Source organism: Acanthaster planci, linkage group LG17 (genome assembly GCF_054643075.1).
Source record: "Acanthaster planci isolate LZ-2023a linkage group LG17, COTS_SCS, whole genome shotgun sequence".
NCBI classification, from domain to species: Eukaryota; Metazoa; Echinodermata; class Asteroidea; order Valvatida; family Acanthasteridae; genus Acanthaster; species Acanthaster planci.
In genome coordinates, this window is record NC_141793.1 from 6,347,593 (window position 1) to 6,368,735 (window position 21,143).

Consider the following 21,143-nt stretch of genomic DNA (forward strand, 5'->3'; position numbering starts at 1 on the left):
ACCCACCTTGTCAGATCGACTGTACTGCCTCATGATTCCAAACCTGTACTTCAGTTTCGTGCATTTAAGGAGAACATGGGCAAAATTCGTGGAACTAAGCGAGAGGGACAGTCGGCAAAGTTGAACCTGGATCAATTTTTCCGATCGTTCGTAGGCTGTCTGCGTTGTCGGCGACACCTCCGCTTGGCATGTTTCCATAAGTATGTTTACCTTGCAGTTCGCGTCTTGATTGCGTTGCTCTCTGCGTTTCTTACGTTGATATGAAAAGAGACGCTGCGCGATGTTATTGCACCAAAATAGATAAAATAGATAAGAACTGGTAATTGGCAACCCCTAGCCAACCAGCTACAGATCCAGTTCACAAAATTCCTTTACAGATTAAATTCAGTTCTTGAGCACTTTCTGATAGAAGGTATCCAGACGTTAAAAACAGAACAATGTCAACCGCACTAGCTTTGAGTGTAGACGCAATATTTAAATATATTCAAATGAGTTATATCTGCTAGGATTTCAGGATATACAGTCAAACAAAAATCAAACGTGGTGCTTTTGAGGAACCTCGAATAGCCTTTCATCTTGACTTGATTCTCTGCTTTAACATCTCTGCGCTGTTCTGATACCGTATCTTGCAGAAGACTCAAATTAGCTTTGTAGTTACGGTGATTTAGAACGTGCACTGCACTCTTTAAGTGTAGAACCCATCCTGTTCTATGCTCTCTGGGCCAATTTGATTAACCCCACTCCAAGTGACTTTGCAAGAAAATTAAGCTTCCTCCACTTGAGGTCTTTGGAACATTACAGGAGCACCGGTAGTGGAAACAAACTTCAACTTGGCACAAAAAATAAAATAAAATGGCGTACAGCACTCGAGATCAACTTTTGATCCTCACCTCGAAACGATTTGGAAGACAGAGTTAGTACATTACCAGTAAAACAAAATCGACCTCAGTAGAAAAAGTAGAGGAAAACCATTTGAAAAATGGGTTCGAGCAGGCTCAGTTGGGAACTATTGCTTTTTAAAAGAGTGAATTTGTTTTGTGTGAATAATTAAAAATGTAATCGGCTTAGCCCACAAATAATTGAAAAGAAGTGAAAAAAGGAAAAAAACAATGATTTAATTGTTGTTTAACTCCAGTAATGTCGGCTCGCATGTTATTGAGGCTTGAGCAGAGTTGATTTTACTCTTTTCTTTGCGCTCGAATTAATGCTCTAGTCTGCAGTCAAAAGCAAAGATCGAAGGGTGCACCCCTAAAAATAAATTCCCATAGACAGCAATGATAAGTCCCCATACTTCACAAATATTTTAAAAATACTTACAACTGTCACAGGTGTTCAGGCTACACAGAAAAATGATGTTCCACATGTCCTCTTTCATTTTCCTTTCAATTTTCGGGGGGTTGACCGATGAATCTTGGAAAAATTTTCACCAGAAGCAGACCCTAAAATGCAGAAAATGTCCCTGTCCAGAAAAGTAGCCATTTTGAAAAACCCTTCCTCCGCAAAATGGCTCAAATAGTGCCACTTTCAAACCCGATTGCGTCCAAATTGCTCAGAATTGGAAGCCCTGAGTCCGGCCCAGAGGTCCAGTCTCATATTTCTTCAATTCCTCAGTCCCATGGCTCTCAGGACCCTCTAATATAGAATATTTTGAAAGTGTATAACTTTTATAAATGAGCTCGGCGGACATATTTCTGGCCTAAATACGAGAGTACACCCTCGTATCACGGACGTATATAAAAAAAAAACCTGGACTTGCAACGCCTTTGTATGAAAAAGAAGCCAACCAGCGGCCATTTTACCGAGCCGAATACAAAGGCGTGGGTTGGCTCCCTACTATTGACGTCAGGAAGAACAAAGGCGGGCATTACCAGGAAAGCTTCGTATTTGGCTTGGTAAAATGGCTGCGAGTGGATTCAATGACTCTATAAGCTGATTAAGGGCATTGCGAGTCCAGATTTTATTATACACGTCCGTGCCTCGTATACGATCTTTGGTCAAAAGCCTTCCGTTGGTATAGTAGAGGGCGGTCTTCATGTAGTGAGGTCACTCCGCGTTGGATATGATAATCACCCTATGATTATGGCTGAGTGGTTTGTAGGGGTGCGTAGACGGAACTAAACGTGCATGTGTTTTATTGGAGAAACCGTTCTATGCATAGGCCAACATGTACATGTACTGTACATGTACAGGTACAGTACAGTGTACACGTTCGTGTAGATCTTACGATGGCTTATGGCTTCAACAGTGTTGTAGCAGTTCGTGAACATGATCATGACGTCGCGCAAGCTGGAGAAGTGGAGAATTTACATGTATCTGCAGAATAGAATCTACTATTTTTGAACTGGCCGAGGGCTTGTGGTGTACGCAGGAGTGGGGTTTGAATTCTTACATTCGAATGTAAACTTTTTAGTTTTTAGCCACAGCGTGTGCAGGCCCTACTGGCATTAATTGGTCCGGCCAGAGGATCACGAGTCTCCGAGGTAATAAATAGGCTTCGTCAAGTGATTGTGTGAAGAGCCGTCCATTATGACAGGTAGGCCTACATGTACATGTACATGTTGTTTTATTTCTTCCATATGCTTTTATTTTGTACCATGTCTGGGCTTTGTAGTATTTAATTTAGCCATATGCAATGAAAAATCGATGGGTGATGGGGTAATAAACCTGTTTGGGTGACTTCATAATTTATACAAATGATAGGAATTAAAATGGGTTGAAGGCCCGAATGTGAATTTTCTCAGAATATATCAACAGTGTAGCACTACATTTCTCAAAAATCCCCAAGACTCACTCAAAATACCTTTATCACCACCTACTGCATTCCATAAATGCCAATGTCCAACCGTTTGGGTTTTAATGATATTTCTGACTCCAAATCTGTCAAAATCTGACCATTTTCACTTGACACACGCACAGCACTTAAGCTTTTTGCCACCTCCTCCCATTCAAATACGGGCGAGTAGAGTTTCTGACCCAAGTCTGGGACAAACATGGTCCTCCAAGACTTACACATGAGTGGGCTTTATGTGGACTGGACACTAGACTTGTTGATAGTGACGTTTGGGAGTGCTACTAACGACTGTTTCCTGGTCAATACGCCCATATTCGAATGGGAGGAGGCATTTATGGAAGCCAGTAGGTAGTAATAAAGGTATTTTGGGTGAGTCTTGGGAATGTTTGAGAACCGTTGTCACCTTATTATATGTACAGGTGTGGAACGTTAATATAACGATCCCATCCAAAATCATACAAAGAGGAATGCTAACGCTCCACTCAGTAGGGCTATCATCAGTGCATCATGTCAGTGCATGGTATAGTCATAGAGCAAGGGTATAGTCTTATCCGCCCTGAGTTGAAGTGCACCCTCACCAGCGAAAGAAAGATAGCCTGGTACTAAGTTTTCCAACTGGGTTCTAACACGCGTTCCGCATTCCGGTGTTAATTCGTTGAGCGCACTCAGCGTGCCCACGCTATGTGCCCGGAAACTTTGCACGCTTAGGCAGTGAATTCATACCAAAGGACCGTCAATTTCATTTAAAAACACGCCCTCATTTGTTTCTGTTCGGAGTGTATTGTATCAGCTGAGTATAGTAAATACCATGGAGCTATTGGTGGCGACACGGATCACTCAAGGGTGTCAATCTGTTTGGAAAAGTTGGGGGGGGGGCATAGCCCTGATCAGAACAAATGCAAGCGCGAACCCCTTAGCGGTGTGTTGTCTGGGGCCCACCCAAGGCCCCAGAAAATTTTTGAGCGAAGATGCTCTGTGGTGTGATCTGAGACAATTTCTGGCTACTTCAGCCATTTTTTTTAACAAATGCTTTTGCAATGTATACATTTTCCTTTATGTTTTGGAAAAAGTAGGGGGGGGGACAATATATACATGTAGGGGGGGACATGCCCCCATCCCCCACCGGTTGATGCCCTTGGGATCACTTAACACGTAGAGATCAAAGGGTAGGCCTTATTTTCTGAGTAATTACTCAGATACCGGTATTTTACGGGCTAAATTTGACTTTTTAGGACATGCCGGCCTTTTTTATGGTAGTCTTGCATCACTGTAGGGAAAAAGTAGCAATGGCCTTAAATAGAACTCTTCCGAAGTTCCCATGCAACATGTGCAACACTTCCTTTGCGCTTATGCTTGTTTCTGTCCATTTTCCTACCAAGATACAAAAAGCTTGGTGTTAAACCCATAAAGAAACATGAACAGTACTCAATAAAACTATGATACCTCAAACTAAAACCCTGAAAAAATCTTTTTCGATCCTTTTCAGAAGATTTATTTGAACTTCTTGTATGACTGTTGAACGAAATTCCAAGCTGGCAGAATTGAGGACAGTCAGTCTGCAGTGCATGCATTAATGAGGTCAAATCCCGAAATTTATAAGCAGGGCAAAATGTGGTTTGAGCCACGAGAATTGCGCGATAAAATGCAAGAGTTTGCAGAAGCTTCTTCTGAACTACTGTACACGTTGCAAAATCCATCCGATGGACGGCCAAGATGGCATGGTGAGTACATGTACGTAGAAGATATTTTTCCGAGCCCAATGATACCATACTTAGCTGGTTTCCACCGATATTTGACCCATTTTTTCCCCATCAAGTGTGTTTTTGTTATGATTCCCTGACCCAGCTAGAGAAATACCAACAAAATGATCACTACAGATCGAACGACGAAGCCTTCCACTTTTGTTTCATATAACTTTTGACTTGTGGAAGCTTGTCTCGCGCTCTTTGCTGCATTTTTGTCGCACGAGATTTTGTTTTTCTGTCAATACTTGATTCCTTGTTGCACGTCGTTCTACAGTATGTTTTGGTTGGTAGTGAAGTATAGGCCAATTAATAGGCAATGAGGAGTGGGTGTAGGAGCTGCCAGAAGTCATAACCATGGTAACTGCGGGCTTCTTTGGCTTAACTCAAGGAGTATTAAAAATGTGGGGGGTGGAGATATGAAGCAGGCCCTTGGGAAAGAGTTCCAGGAATTTGTACAGATTTCACTTGACACCCTGTACACACACCCTATGAGACTGGTCAAAAAAATTCTATTTTGTCAGTTAACAACATGCTATTTCCCCTCCTACATTAATTTTTATGTACATGGTTTTGCATTTTAATGGCTGATACCATGAATACTATAGGTCATTATAGGAGTTGGTCCGTGTACAGATTGGTCCGCATACAAGTTGGTATGCATATGAATTGACCTGTTTCAAAGTCCCACATCATAAAAAGATAAATAGTAAAAGAAGTTAAGTGGAATAATATGCTTATTTTTATAATATTCCGTGTTCAAATGTCAAGAAAGTATATAAAAATAATTGGAAACATGGCACATTCCAATACAAGTTCTATTGTAAAGAATGTTTTTGTGTATACTTTTCTGCAGTACTGCTATCAGAAATTTCCTTGTATATTTGCATAATGATGGTGCGGAATATAAAAACTTTGGAATGGTTGTGGCAATGACAGAACTGTAAAAAATAATTTGTACTGTTAACTAAGATTGGTTCTTTCTTACATTTATCATTGTCAGTTTAATACTTGGAAATTTCATTAAAAAGTTGTCCTTTTTTGTACATATTGCAGTTTATGCCAACCACTGGTGTGGGCAAAACTACCACCATGAAGACCTCAATCTTCCTGAATGGTGCACAAGGTCTGTGCCGTCATCATTGGGCTCTCCCTGAACTGACACCTGCAGGAGAACATTTCAAGCCGTGTACCTGTACTGTGTGGATGTACCGACCTATCCAGGAGCCATCATTGATCTCTTCGCAGGAAGATTGTATGGGGAGTTGTCAAGGATTATGAAACTGACCCATCAGCCATTGTTGCCGTTCACATTGACACTAATAATCTCCTGCATGCTTTACTCCACAGTGACATGAAGGAATTCAAATCAGTGGTTAGGTTGTGTTTCATCATGAGTGATGATGCTTTTTTAAAACCTACTATTTGGACATGATAGTTTACAAAAATGCTGCAGCTCAAAGACATCATGTATAGAAAACGTTGATTGGTTATTGTACGTTGAGTTCTGTTATAATTTGTCTTTTTTTTACTGCGATGTTTTCATAATTCATTGTGCACTACAAATAGTTCTATGTGATGTTACTGAAACACTTGCCACCTTGGACTGTTTTCTCACATGACAAGTGCCGTGTTTTCAAATAAGACAACATTAGTTCTATTTATTTTACTGTGTTGAAATAAAATTATGATGCACATAACTTTGTGAAAAAAGTAATGCTACAATAGCAGTACATGTACATAAGTAAATTTTTGGATGTTTAAATTTGCTTTTGCGTACTACGTCACAAGCGGCTCGAGGATATTAATCCATGTAACAATAAATCAGAGATACATTTTGTATTTTCCTAAACCAAAGTGATAAAAAGATGTATCGTTTATCTATATGTCATTGTGTATTCTGATAATAAAGTGATTTGTTTATTCTTGCCTGAACATGCTTGTAATTTGCTGGTATTTTATTTTGTGTATATGTGATTTTCCACTTTTATTTGGATGTGGCAATCCAGCCTACCGTCACAAAAAATGACCAAAATATCTTTATAAGGATCACGTAGAATCCTGAGAAATCCCCCACACATTACTTTAGCCTGTGTTGAACATCGATGTCTTTAAGAATAGAATTTAAAACTATAAACTAAAGAACCGAATGCCTTTCAAAACAATCCTTTAAAGTGCATATTGAAGGGCCTGTACCCCGTCCTTCTCCCTCTTTTTTTTTAAAGAAACCACAAGAAATCGATGGTCAATGTGATAATGAGTCATTGCTATCACAAAAAGACCGATCCCCAGTCTAAAAAGCGATACAAACATCCGGGACTGTGCGTGCGACTTCATGATGTAATGCATATTCGCCAATCAGGTTGCACTTCACCAAATACGCGCCCATAAGGGTCCAGTCCACTAATTCAAGCCCCATTGAAAACAGTGTAAAATCAGCACCGTTCAGGGCCCAATAGCATGTTGCACTTCACCAAATACGCGCCCATAAGGGTCCAGTCCACTAATTCAAGCCCCATTGAAAACAGTGTAAAATCAGCACCGTTCAGGGCCCAATAGCATGCACGCCAACATCCCTGAGATTTCTGAAAAACAAATGAAATTCTTGTCTGGTCATTTATCTTTCAATTTCTTTTCAATTTTTTGTGGGTTAACCAATTACATTTTTAATTATTCCCACAAAACAAAATCACCCCCCAAAAAGTGATTTTTCCGAAGTCTGATTGCAGCCATTTTTCAAGTGGCAACCCTCAACTTTCTTGGGCAATTAGGACCATTTTTCAACCGTAGTTTTCAGCCATTCTGCTCTCATATGAAAGCTCAAAGACCCAGGGAGTTGATCTCGGCAACGATTTACACAATCTCACCATTTTGGGGGCCAAACAATCTCCTTTTTCAAAAGATGCTGTGGGGGGGGCACTTTTAATGCTAATGGCTGGCCAGAAATTCTCACTTAGTGGTCGGCACCCATAGAAAACAATGAAAAATCAGACCGAAATAGCGCCGCCTGTTGAGTTTTGGGAAGGGGTTGACTTCCGTTTTTTCACTGGAGATCCAAGATTATGGCCAGAAGATCACTTTTCGTTTGTGGGGGTTAGCCACATTTTTTTAAAAATTCGCCTTTCCCCTAATATACCCCCAAAACAGTAGTAAAACTATGCGCTCAACTCTGAACGTAGCCGCCCGCCTCTATCCAAAATAGACCCGCAATGTAGGGCTTCTTGTGAAAGAAATACCCCGAAATGGAAATTACCAGTCCCAAACTCGGGATTTATAGAAATTTTTTCTATTATCCCTTCTCATTATTGATACCTTATTGTAAAAAACCCGTGGGATCACAAAATATTAATGAGCTTGCGCGCAGAAATCCAATGATTTAGTAGAATGCAGCCATCAGGAAGCTGGAGTTCAGCTGGAGGCTGTCATGGAAACGTGAACCGCGACGTTTTAAGAGGAACGTTGGTAAAAATTGTGCCTCAACCCATCTAGAAGAAATATGGCATAGGTATGCCTGAAATATCCCAGAACATGAATGTATCTTCTAACCTGTACATGTACTAAAATTGGGTTGTGGCAGTGTTTTTAAGTCGTGACTGTCTTCCGTGACGCAACATTCCTCGTTTCGAAACATTTTTGTCTTTGCATTTTTCACATCTTTTCCACAACAACATCTCAGAAATACATCTTAACACCGAAGATAGGTACATAAATCATTTTTAGTAAACCACAACAGTTACCTAACCGATTTTCTAAAACGTGAAATCTGACGAATTAGATACGCTGCCGCAGCTCATTAAATATGCATTAGACAGGTTACAGTCAAAAGTTCACGCATATGTAGCACGTAAACCGAACGACTACTGTGTGCGCTGCGGACTGGTATGAGGAAGCAAAGATGAAGAAAAAGGAAACATGAGATTTATCTGCCTTGGTTCAACGCTGTATTATTTTATTTTAACATTCGCGATATTCAGGATATTGTCACCAACTTAGATTTGGAATCCACCCTTTGTAGGTGACATGTACAGTGCTCTCCAACCTTTAGAAGCCGCTTTGTGGCCCTAGCTCTGACATTTCAGTTTTGTTTATCTCCCACCAAGTTTAAAACTAGCAACCAAGCTCAAAAATCTAGCTGCCAGTTTTAAATTCCAGGTGCTACATGTATGTTAGACTGGTAAACAGGGCCCTACGTATCGACGACGGAGTATACGTAGGGCCCTGCTTACGGGTCTATATGCTAGCACTTTATGTTGTCTAAGTTATACAACATGATCTTGATGATAAAAGCTGTCCATGAATGTCCACAGGAAGTAAAATCTACCTGCAACAAGTATGTGACTACATGGGTTCAAAATGGAGGAAAGGGGGCCAAAGTTGCCCCTTGTAACCCTGTACTACTGCTCCCCGTTTAATTTTTTCCCTTCGTCAGACTCCACAGTGGAAACTAAACGACTGACATTTTTCATCTTCATGTCATTTTAGCACCATCAAGATCTGTTATTGATTTTTGAAGACTTCTTAAAAGCTGTGTAGACATTTGTTTAACACCCACGTACATGACGTACGACGCGTGAAAAAAATGTATTGGAACCGTGAAGATTTCATACATGTAATTGTTATGTCTCACTGTCTGGCTATATTACATCTGCATTCACCAGGTTTTTGTTGTTTCGACTACCGACTGTCCATGAAACATAAACCTAACCTTGTGCCTGCCATGTAACATAAATCTAACCTTGTGCCTGCCATGTAACTTCATCAGAAACTTTGGAAGACATATACTTTTAGTTCTTCATTTGTCCTATATGTACTTTTTTGGGCTTTCACGGCGTAAAACAAATCTGCAACCCCCTCATCTCTGAATGATTTGGAATGCCAGCGTGGATGCCGCGACGTTGGAGATGTTACTAGTCTATATGCACGCGCCCATTGCTGCTAGACTGTCCGTGTAATTTGCCCTGTGCGTAGACAGTGTATTTTGCCGTTTATCTTGCATAGCTTGGATTCATTACCTCTTTTTCACTGAAGGACGCTTATGAACAGACCAGGAAATGACGCATTATCACTGTGGTGTGAAACCTTGTAAAATAAGCCGATATCACCAGACCGCTTGGAGTGGGTTGTTATTGTTGTAATGTTTGTAATGTCCTTTTGATTAGTCCATTGATTTTTATGTTTGTTGAATATTGTGCTTCCAGTATCTGTTCCGAATGGCCGAATAAATAATAATAATAGTAATAATGTCAACCATGCTACTGAAGGCATTTTGCTTGTTTTCACCCACGTGACTGGATTCCCTAAATGTAAACAACACCACCACTTGTGGACCGCCGTGGCCACGGTGATCGGGCAGCTTCAACCACGTACAAGCACAAGTGCGAACGCTGCATGCATGTAGTTCATCTTGAATAAGTTGATCACCATCGCAACACTATGAAATTGCCATCACAACATATAGCGGTCCAGCACGATCATGACATCACATGAAAAAGGTCTAGACGTGTACTCAGGCCTACACTGGGTAGTTACCCCTGCCTTAAAAATTACCGTAGGACAGCAAACCATTCAGACGCGTGTTACGTAACGTCAATCAATTGGTGTCTTTTGCCTGGGCCTAATTCTGTTGTGGTGAAACGGTTCAGTACAGATACATGTACGTGCATCCTCTTAGCTCGGTGGTTCTGTTCTGAATGAAGTACAGTACATTGTTCGCCTTCTTCGGACAAATCATTCCAAAGAAAAGACACTTTGTAGCAATTTGTGTTGTTCTAAAATCAGTATGGAAGTCTCATTTATACGACGTGCCAAGAGATCCTGAAGCCTTGAGTGAGTAAAGTATTGAATACATATAGGTATACGCATGGAGCCGTTGCGTAGCTCCATGGTAGAAGTACATAGCTCCATCATGGTACATGTACATGTAGGCCTACTAGCTACAGGTACAGTGTAGTTATGCGGCGTTTCATCTTCCACGTGTTGTGTGATGTAAATAGAGGCGTGCCAAACTGCAAGCCCTAAGCAACCCTTTTTTAAAAAATTGTAAATATTTCTTTTTTTCCAGACGAGTAAACGCATGCAGGCATCATTACAATTGGCTTGGCCTGCCGACTGTACCGCGAGGTTTGATGAGTAAACACATGCGTTATGTACATGTAAATATTTTGTCGTTGCATGGCACCAGCTGACCAAAAAGCAGTGGATTATCGAGCACATTTATACGCGTACATGTACATGCTGTTCCCCTCACAAATACCAAAGGAATTACACATTGTAGGCTGGTATCCACGGAATTATACTGTACTAAAAACCATTAAATGTTGTTGATATGTAGTGAGTGGACGGAAATGAGGAATTGGACACAGCCCGCAGGGCCATGGCAAATGCCACATTTCACTGTTAACGTGAACACCGTGTTACTGACCTTACATGTAGAAATTGTTGCCTATACAGTGGACATAATATCTCACTCACCAAAGGAAATTATTTCAGTTGAAAATGCATGAATTTGAAATGTATTGTCTGAGCGGTAATTATTTCTATCAAGCGATTATCGTCCGTGCATTCTGTAAAATTATACATGCATTTGCATCGTTTTTGTTTGAATACACGGGCCAGTCTAGTGCCCAAATACCCGAGGGCAAGCTTAAAGGGAGATGCAGCGAAACAACCTGAACCGAAGTAAGAAACTTGGGAAAACTCAAGAAAAGCCATCACACACAAAACAACTGAAAATCAAACCTAATGCCCATGGGTTTTATAAACTCAATTACCTAGCCTCGTTCTAATCCCGCAACATCCACACGCCTCGTTATAATCTACTTCTTGCCATGTTCCTACTGTGCACGTGACGCACGTGTACTGCCCTTGACTTTCATATTAAAATTCACACCTGTAGCCTAACGCAGCATATTTACATGTACCACTTCGCTTGACCGCATTGCCCTCACATTGTGAATGAATGTATTTGTACAAAGAACATTACAGCTACATTCATACAGTCACGCAAAGCATTGTGGGTAGGTGTACATGTACATTTAAGCCATGTACTATACATCTACATTCAGTGCCAGGTGTCATTACGCACGAAAGTGATATTCTCCTGAACTCCATCATACCTAATGAGTTTTCAACATCTCATTTTAGTAGGCTTATTTACTCTTTTTTATCTTGAGCTGTGCCTTATTCCCCCTGTAACTTTATCCATTATTCATGTCCTGTTCTGAATTCCCAGGAAAGTTTGCATGTGTACACCGAGAAAATCGTGATCTGTTTATTTTTACTTGTTTTCAGGGTCCCCGATTTAAATTGTCATGATTGAAATCACCGACTTAAACACGATTGAAATCAAATCTTTCTATTCACTCATTTAAGTTAGCATTTTAATTGTATGAAGAAGGCAAAAATGTACAATGTTAATCTCAGAAGTGGAAATTTCAGAATTCACTCAGACGTGAATCATGATTAGAAATCTTTCGATTCATGCACTGAATCGTATATATACAAGGGTTTTAATTATGCCTGCGTCACTAAGGAGTTGGATCACAAACAGACCTGTTGTAACGAGACTTCTTTATGCAGACATGAGGGAAAAGTATTAGCTTTTTCTTCCTACATATGTAGCATGTAAAATCGATTCATGTACATGTACGTGGGGTTGACATTTTTGTCACTATTGGTTATTAAATACCAAGCGTGAAAAGATGGCCGCGCGTAGACCAACCACTGTGTGCATTCACAGGGACGGTTAGGGAAAGTCTCCCTGGATAGGTGCACGACAAGGATTTTTACCTTAAAATAAATCCTGAGAAACACAAAATGCAAAACAAGACAAAGAAGAAACTTTTGCAACTCTAAGTCAACAAATCATCGGTGATTTCTTTTCTGCTGAGTTTTAATCGTTCTACCGAGCTCTTGAAGTGCCATCCGACATGTTGACATCCTGACATACTGTTTCTCGGGTAACGACATGATACAGCCAAGATGTTCACAATCTGCAGCTAATTTATCTTGAGAATGCGACATCGTAAAAGTTGGATGGCGACATCCTGCAATAATTTGTCATGGGAAGACGACATCGTAACAATTGGATGACGACATCCGGAAATAATTAGGTATGGGACGACGACATCGTAAAGGGGTAGACATCACACTTGCTGGATGTCTCTGGATGACGACATCCTGAGATAATGATTATCGTCATTATCTGAGGATGTCATCATCCAACTTTTACGGTGTCTTCATCCCATGATAAGTTATCTCAGGAAGTCGTTATTCCACTTTCAGGATATCTTCATCCCATGATAAATTATCTTGAGGATGGCATCATCCAACTTTTGTGATACTGTCATCCCGTGATATATTATCTCATGATGTCGACATCTTGCCTTTATTATGTCGTCATCCCGAGAAAAACATTTCAGGATCTCACCAAGTCGGATGGCACTTCCAGAGCTCTGTATCATTCTCAATGTTCGCGCGTTGCTCAGCTCTGCGCACGTCTTCAGTGCCAAAGATTGGCCCCCGGCCAGCTGCATGCAGAACTTGCAATTTAGCGGCGGTAACCAGTGTATGATTACTGCACGTGTGTTGCGTATGATTTCAATCCACCTTTCTGTTTACTGAATTCGGTGCAAAATGTTTAACTCCGCCTCCCGATTTGACTGGCGAGAAGAAAAGCCTGAACTTAAGCTCGAAAAATAACATCGATTTCACAAAATGCCCATATTTTGTGCTATTTTTTCTTGATCTTAAAGTTTTTTTCATGAATAGGGCGGTTTTGTACAGTCAATAGGTGAGGTGGTATTACGTTTTTCGTTCCGAGTCATCCTTCCGCTATAATGCATGCGCGGAGCAAGGTCACGGAACAAACGGAAAGTCCTCTCATTACTCCTCAACCATATACCCTTTCTGCATTGTACATGTACATGGTAAGTGGTTGTGCGCTGTTAAAAATTGTGTTGTGCTACAATGGGTTTTCTGTAAAATGTAACAGACCTTTTGTCGCACTTTGTGTACAGTGATGAGAAAGTATGTTTCAACACATTAAATAAAAATCAAACGTGTCAATATCATCACCAACGAAAAGCATATGTAGCTTCCCCCACCTTGTAAGCAGCTTCCACATATTGTTTAGTAATTAGTAAATCCACAAATAAAATCTGGTCATGTACAAATTGAGCCTCTGTACATTGACATTTGTAATAAGAATTGACATACAATTCTTTGTAAATGTATTGTACAGAAAAGTTTCTAACTCTGTGTTATGTTACAACGAAAATATTTGTTAGGGTGCAACAAAAACTGAAGTAGATCTGCTGTCCACATACCGGTCAGTAGCCCCTGTGCTACCAATTGACATACGAAAACACTTTAAATGTACAGCAAATGTTTATTTTAACAGTGTGGTGGGGTAAAAGCCGGAACGTCTCAATGCTTTTTGATATTGGAGAAATGGCAGATTTTACTCTACGTAAGGGGCATTGCGGCCAGATTCAACTTGGCCGTGCAATCATCTTAGTTCTAGAGGGTACAAGGACCAATGCATTGGGGCATCGTGGCGTTGGCCGCTTTTGGCCGCTGTTAGGGTCGAGGCCATTAAGATTAATATTTAACGCGGTATGGATAACGGATTTCCATAGGGCCCCTGTGACTTTTTCCGCTGCCCAGGACACGGACGTGAAAATTAGTTATTAATAAATAAGATATTATTGCAAGACGGAATTACGTCATGCATCCTGACAAAGCTGTCCTTCCTAACGTAAAAAGTTCCTGTAAAAGTTGTTGGAATGAATGAATGGTTACCCCAGACCTTCAGATTTGATAACGAAACCGCAAGGGTCCAGGCGGTGTTTTTTCTGCAGCTTTATACCAAGTGTCGAAATTCATCTGAAGGAAGAATTGTAGTAAAAGTGAAAAGGAACTTTCTTACATTTTAAAAGTGTCCGTACATTTCGACATCATACTGTAGCAGGAATGTGATACAGAGTAGACACGTTTTCGTTTGCAAGGTTTTCTGTTCACATTTGGCGATCAAAAGTCAAATTATAGGCAGTTGACCCTAACAGTCCCGAATGCTACAATGTACTACTTGGTAGTAAAATGTAGTACTCAGCCCTGTCGCTTGTAAGAGGACATGACATTATTATTCTCTGAAGCCATAAAATATAATGAAGACAATGTACCATACAGTGCTGTGGCACTATGAATGCATGGTTTCATTGTTCTCAGTACGAGTAACAATGGAATAAACCTAGCCCGAAATAGTAATCTGTAGCGCTAGGTCCTTCAGGCTCAGAGTGTTACTTAGTATTTTGTAGTACTGAGTATTCTAAGCCCAACAACGCCTGGTACGGTTAGGGTTAACGTCAGATTTTTTTACCCGAAAAAGCTGCAGGGGGTATGGTTTTCTACCCACAAATTCTTCAACCTGGCAATTGTGCTTTGACCCACCCAAATGAATAATATTTAAACAAGTGTACAAGTCCTCCGTTGAACAAGTGGGGAAAATAATGCGTGTTTACACGTTATCCGGCGCCAAGTGGTTAACACTACATTCAACAGAGAATTATTGATAAATGTTGCAGCCTCTGTCAGCCCTTGCCCCTGCCGAAAAGAGGATAGTTGGGGCGCTCCAATTTCTCTTGCGTTATCTTTTGTTATATTATGAAACAGAGTCAAGATCTTTAACCAAATTACCATGGCTGCGCATCATGACATTCAGTAATGACGACATATACATGTACCTCGACAAAAGTCACATGAAGGCACGGGAAATCATAGGAAAAGTGAAAAAGACACTTCACATGTGCGAAGTACATGTATAAGGTGAAATTGAAATGCGGTTCACTGATGGAATGTCTCCACTATTTTCTCTAGTGTTGTGTGCATCGTATGCGTCTCGATGCCGTTTGCTTGACAGTTTTTGTTGCATTTTGTTTTTATTCGCAGTTCATCGGCTCTGAACAAGATGGCCCAAGAACATGTATATAAAATCTTATTCTTCCTGCAGTCAGCAGCTTTCATTGCCTTCGTCATAAGTAAGTTTGAATTTGCACTTGATAGATCTTTACCTGCGAAGTTCAGTGTTCCTACACTGAGGAAGGGGGGACACTGGGCATGTACATGTCTGTATTATACAGCGCTCGATGAAGCACGATATGGCATCATAAAATTCAATCTGTCGGGAAGGGCGCCCCTCGCGTTGGGTAAATTATAGAATAGAAAGGGTTGAAGTTGACCTGTATGTGAGAATAGTAGCATGCAGAAAGTAAGCACTGTTTATGGGGGAAAGTGAACTCAAGTGGAGTATACAGCTAAGGTTTTCAAAAATAATGAATTAGAATGATATTTGTTTAAATCCGATTTTCACTTTTGTTATTTTGTGTGTTTAAACCGTTTTTGTGTCCTTTACGACCTTTAGTATAATGATTATTATTCCGATTATTGAAAACACGTCTCATTCTCATCATGGACCACTCACTGAACATGAGTGAAGGCCCCCATTTTAACTACAAATGTATTCGTGTAAGTGTGTCATCTGACATTCTACAAGTGCTGTTTCAGTACGTTGACTAGTCCCCGAAGTTCTTTCCAATTTAAGTCATAATGCATATTATGTCATGCTTTTGCACTGTATGTACATGCTCAGTAAAGATTTTACCTCAATTAGTTGTAATTAAAAATGTCTCGTCACCTTTATTAAAAAAAATCAAGGCCGCACTGTACCTATAATTTTAGCAATTCAGGTTCCTTTCCTTGTCAGTGTGTTCAGTAAGTGAATTCGGGGAAGCACGGTCCAGAATGGACATTTTGTGAATAAAGCCGATCGAATATACAGGACTACACAAGAGTGAATATAGGATTATACCCAAAATGAGCTTATTAACCGATTGCGCCCACTAAGTCACGTGACCTGTAGTTGGTATTAAATCTCAACAAACACACAAGCGTCCACCTCAAAGTGTTTCATAAATATCATTTACCAAAAATTAAGCCGACGGTAGGTACCGTACTCAGACTACTGATGTGCTGGGTCATGTGGCCGTATTATTTGTAAATAACACCCAAAACACACGTTGCTATGGGATTGATAACCACTATAGGTCACGTAATTTAGCGAGCGCAATTGGTCTTTTCTGGTGGAGTTTGATAAGATGTTTTTAGAAGAACCAGTATTTAATTCAGCCTGAACAAGTGTTGAAAGTATTTAATGATTTCCCCACCTACCAAAATGGCGCTCATGCAACGCATTAATTATTTTATATTGTATACTTGGCGTATTAAAAAACAATTTTAAATATATCTACAGCTGCACAACCATGTTGCCTTGTTAAATAATGGAGCATTTTCACTATTGCAAAAATAAACATATAAAAACCATCAGCTTTTTCGGAATTTTGCTTTGAAATGTATTAATTTTTGTAATTGTTTTTCGTTTCTTCCAGATTATTCACAGAAGTCTGATGTTATTTTAGCGCCAATCAAGCAATCAGCCCCTGCTTCAAGAGTACCTCACACTTGTAACTGTCTTGAAACAAAGATAAGGACTGCCTTCGATGCAGGGGCTGTTTGTAAAGATGTCCTCGAGAAACGAGGACGAATTTCGAACTGTACCCTAGCCGACATCAACAAGAGACCCGGGGTGGTATTGCTCACCACAACCAACCTCGCCTTCCTAGACGTGACACTGAACATGTTAGAAAGCATCAAGAGAACGGGTGTGTGCGTCAACACCACTGTCATTGCCGAGGACAAAAAAGTCTTCGAACAGTTATACAAGAGAACGGAGGGGGATCCAGCGCTGACAGTGCTTTTGACCAACTCGGGAGAGATGGACGTCATTGAACATCCGCGTAGTCACCGCAGTCAGTACTATGGACTGATGAATAAACGTCAAGCTTATATCTTGGGTTTGCTGACAGAGGGCTATGAGGTGCTGTTCTCAGACGCCGACACCTTTTGGTTCCGAGATCCTTTTCCCTTTTTTGATGGAGACTTTGACATCTCTTTGATAGACTCCGTCAACCCATTTGGGGTTCGTTCGGGAAGATCCAACTTCTGCGCCGGCTTTGTGTATTTCAAACCGACCAACGTTACCCTTCAGTTCGTCAAGGCCTGGGTGGACCAATTGGAAAATAACAAGAAAAGGGGAAACTATTCACCAGATCAAAATGTAATGAACGCGCTTCTCAAAAATGACAAGCCCGTGTATGTGAAAATCAAACCTCTGGACACGAACATTTTCCCCTATGGGCCTAAGTTTTATGATCTGCTGGCCAGGAAAGCTAATTACTCCACTGTGGTGATGCACGCCGCCAGCATCCGCGGCCATGAAGCCAAAGTGACAAAGTTCAAGAGTTCGAACATGTGGTTGGTAAATAAAACAACAAATGAGATGTTAGCAGAAAGCAAATAAGTGTACTATACGTATGGGTGGTGTGTGACACTGTCTTGCACAATACTTGCATTTAGTATAGCAATGTACACCTTAGTTTCTTTGTATTAATTTTGCATTGTGTCTTTTGAAATAACGTATTAAAGGTCCACAGTTATCAAGATGAGAAAACGAGTATGAGTTTAAAGGACGGAGCAACATTGCAGGAATACACTTTGATAAGCTTTTCTAGAGTGTGTAAATATGCTTTGACGTTTGGTGCTCCGCTGTTAAAGCAGTCTTTCAGCAGAGAAACTCATAGTTTTGCTATCTTAATCTACATACATTTTAGCTGTATACTCCCCACATCTTCATTTGTGGGGTGGTCTTTTCCTGTTTGAGGTGCAAATGGGTCGGAGTGATTACAGTACACTTTGAGCAATATTCATTGAGGGGAAATATTGTTGGAAAATAGGTAAAATACTAAAACATGTATGGAAACAGTGTACTGGTTGAGTGTGCCGCCTGAAGATACCTCTAGCTAGAATACTTATATAGAGAATTAATATTCATGTATTGAATTGTCTGTTCACGGAGGAAAATGCTGTTGTCAGTTAAGAAATCGCTGTAATTTACCCATGGCAAAGCCTGCAGGTGATGTATTGTTTTTCCTTACCAAATGTGATCGGTCATAGCCAGGTGATTTAGCACTGCTGAGAATTGATAAGGCCAAAGAAGTAACGTGGCAAAATGTGCCCCACTATTGAGCGCGCGGACTGTTTGTGTGCATGCACTATTGGCCGGACAAAAGACTAAATGGTCGGAAAATGTCTGATGGCCGATATCAATATCGTGCTCTGTGAGCAGAGATTTCAAAAGAATAGATTGTGGCAAGCTCGGATACCGCATCGAAGATCGCAACATGCCAAGTGTTCCTGCGCCGCGTTGACTCCATTTTGTTACGCTCTTTCTGATTGAGTGTTTAAACACAAATTTGAACAAAGGATTCCTCGCGGGGTGAGCCAAGATACTGTTTAAATTGGACTTCGTGAAATTTCTAATCGCTGTTTTGCACGTATTTTATCAGTATTCTCTGAGAAAAAATGTTTTATCAATATCGTCAATTAGCAGAAATTTCCTAAGTGTACACTTTTCTTGCCGAATTATCATAGTTCACATGACTGTAATTTTTTGATACTCTGTTTTGTAAACAAGAACTGTGAAAGACCAAATTTTGTCGTGTAGAAGGCTGAATGTAATCATGCTTTAAATATGGTGCAAAAATGTCTACGTGAGTTAAAGCCATTTCATACTTAGCGCAAACGCGAATTTGTGACAATCAGGTCATGTTTTAGAGGAAAATACATCCCACCTGCATCCTGGGTGTTATAGTGCCCGCAGATCTTAAATGGGATATCCACGTTCTGAATATGATATCTCAGGCCAACAAAAAAAAAACTACATCCTAAAAACACTGAAACAGTTTTGCTTACCTGTAAATGATTTGGTCTCCATCTGCCTTAGCTACTTTAGGCCATTGTTAGAATATGCCACACCAGTATGGAATATTAGCCTCACGTTGAAACGGGTCAAAGCTCTGGAGAATTTCCCAAAGTGGGTCTGTGAAACCATCCTTAGCATTGAATACAGTGGTTATGATGATGCACTTGTTTCTTATAGCTTACCTTCAGTCAGAGGCGAAATTAGTTGTGTATTAAGTTTGGTCAATCTCCACTAACCTCAAAACATTTTAGTACTTGGATTCCTCTGACTCGTCATCAGTCACATGGTCGTCAGTTGAGAAATTCTACAGCTATAGCAGTGCCTTTCTGTCGCGGAAGAAGGTATCAGAACAGCTCTCTTGTAGGATTGATAAATTTGCTTACTATGTCTAACTAAACTCATCAGCTCCATGTCCAGCTTGCTCCGCTAACAATAAAATAGATCTTCTTTTACTTGCAGTGGTTAATATTTTAAGTCAAGTTTCCTGCTAGTTTGTGTATCAATCCCCCCTCCGTTTGACCCCTTCCCGCGAAACCCCACCCCACCTCTGACCCCCCCTTCCCTACCTTCCCCTCCTTTTGACCCATTCTTGGCCTTATCCAATATTTATGTCCCTTTTCCCCCCTGCGCTTTTCCCCTTATCTTCATTTAACTACATGTGTAACGTTTTGTAAACGACTTTGTTTTCCGTCAATTTGATTTTTTGATCGTTTCCAATTGTATCCATTTTGTATGTATTAACTGATACTAACCCTAACCCCCCCAGGGTGTATGTAAAATCATGTTTAAATTGGAAGATTTGAGACTGTTAGGGTTAAAGTGCTTTTTACTGCAAGGTACTGAAGGTATTCAAGACCTTCAGCTTTCTTATAATTTTCCCTTTTAAATGTACATATAAATTGATATTGATCTGTTTTTAATTGTACTTGTAAATTGTATTGACAATTCTGCCACTGGTGGCGAGGAGTACAATTACAATAAACCAGTAATAATTATAATTGCCCTGCGAATCGCAACTGCTGAACACATTTCAACTCGAGCGTAATTTCTGCAAACCTTTGTTGACGTCATGTTCGCTTCGCTTTGGCATTCGCCTCGAGTGTGAATCGGCCTTAAGGGGGAACATTTCCAAGATTAGTCCAGTGATGCTAAACCAATAATCATGCTGAAAATGTGTCGTTCCATTACTACCTTTGTTGTTTGTCACCTTTTAATGAAAGCTTTGTCCAAATAATGAATTTTGCCAGCGATATGTTTATATGAAGCTCACAGTGTGCTTGGAGATCTTGAAAGTTTTTGTATATAGAGAAACATAACAGTAGCACTGCTATTTTGTAAATGGTGTAAATGGAAGTGTTTTGTGATTATTTTGAAAGAGATACTAGGTTAATAGATAAGCTTGATATGGTTTGCCCTGTGTGAATGTTTTTTCACTATTCATTCGACTTGAAATTATTAGATTTAACCTTATTTGTGGCTTCTCAAGTTTCTACTTCCCCAGACCAGAACGGCCAGCGCTCGTTTGTTGTGAGTTGCTTGGTTGCCTGTCTGCATATGACGACCAAGGCTCACATCCTGTGATGAGAGCCACAAGGTTCGATAGTGGAGTGCGCTATTTGTATAGCCTATCACGTAAGCATGTAGTTTCCCGTATGTATAAGTGAAATTTTTCAATTTTAAAGAGGTGAATGTAGTCATTATTAAATAAAACCATCCTTGAATTGCTGTATTTAAA

General features: G+C 40.3%; 1 protein-coding gene across 2 annotated transcripts; it reads left to right on the forward strand.

Annotated features, from left to right (window-relative positions):
* Positions 1-2,089: 2,089 nt before the first annotated feature.
* Positions 2,090-21,143, forward strand: LOC110989329 (uncharacterized). 2 transcript variants are annotated; one of them, XM_087148017.1, is made up of 3 exons: positions 2,090-2,533; positions 15,481-15,569; positions 16,977-21,143. In XM_087148017.1, the coding sequence occupies exons 2-3, from the start codon at positions 15,500-15,502 to the stop codon at positions 17,945-17,947; spliced, it is 1,041 nt and encodes a 346-aa protein (XP_087004143.1). In that variant the 5' UTR covers positions 2,090-2,533; positions 15,481-15,499; the 3' UTR covers positions 17,948-21,143. The 2 variants fall into 2 exon arrangements, with proteins under 2 accessions (XP_087004143.1, XP_022109328.1); XM_022253636.2 differs by lacking the exon at positions 2,090-2,533 and adding an exon at positions 10,149-10,359.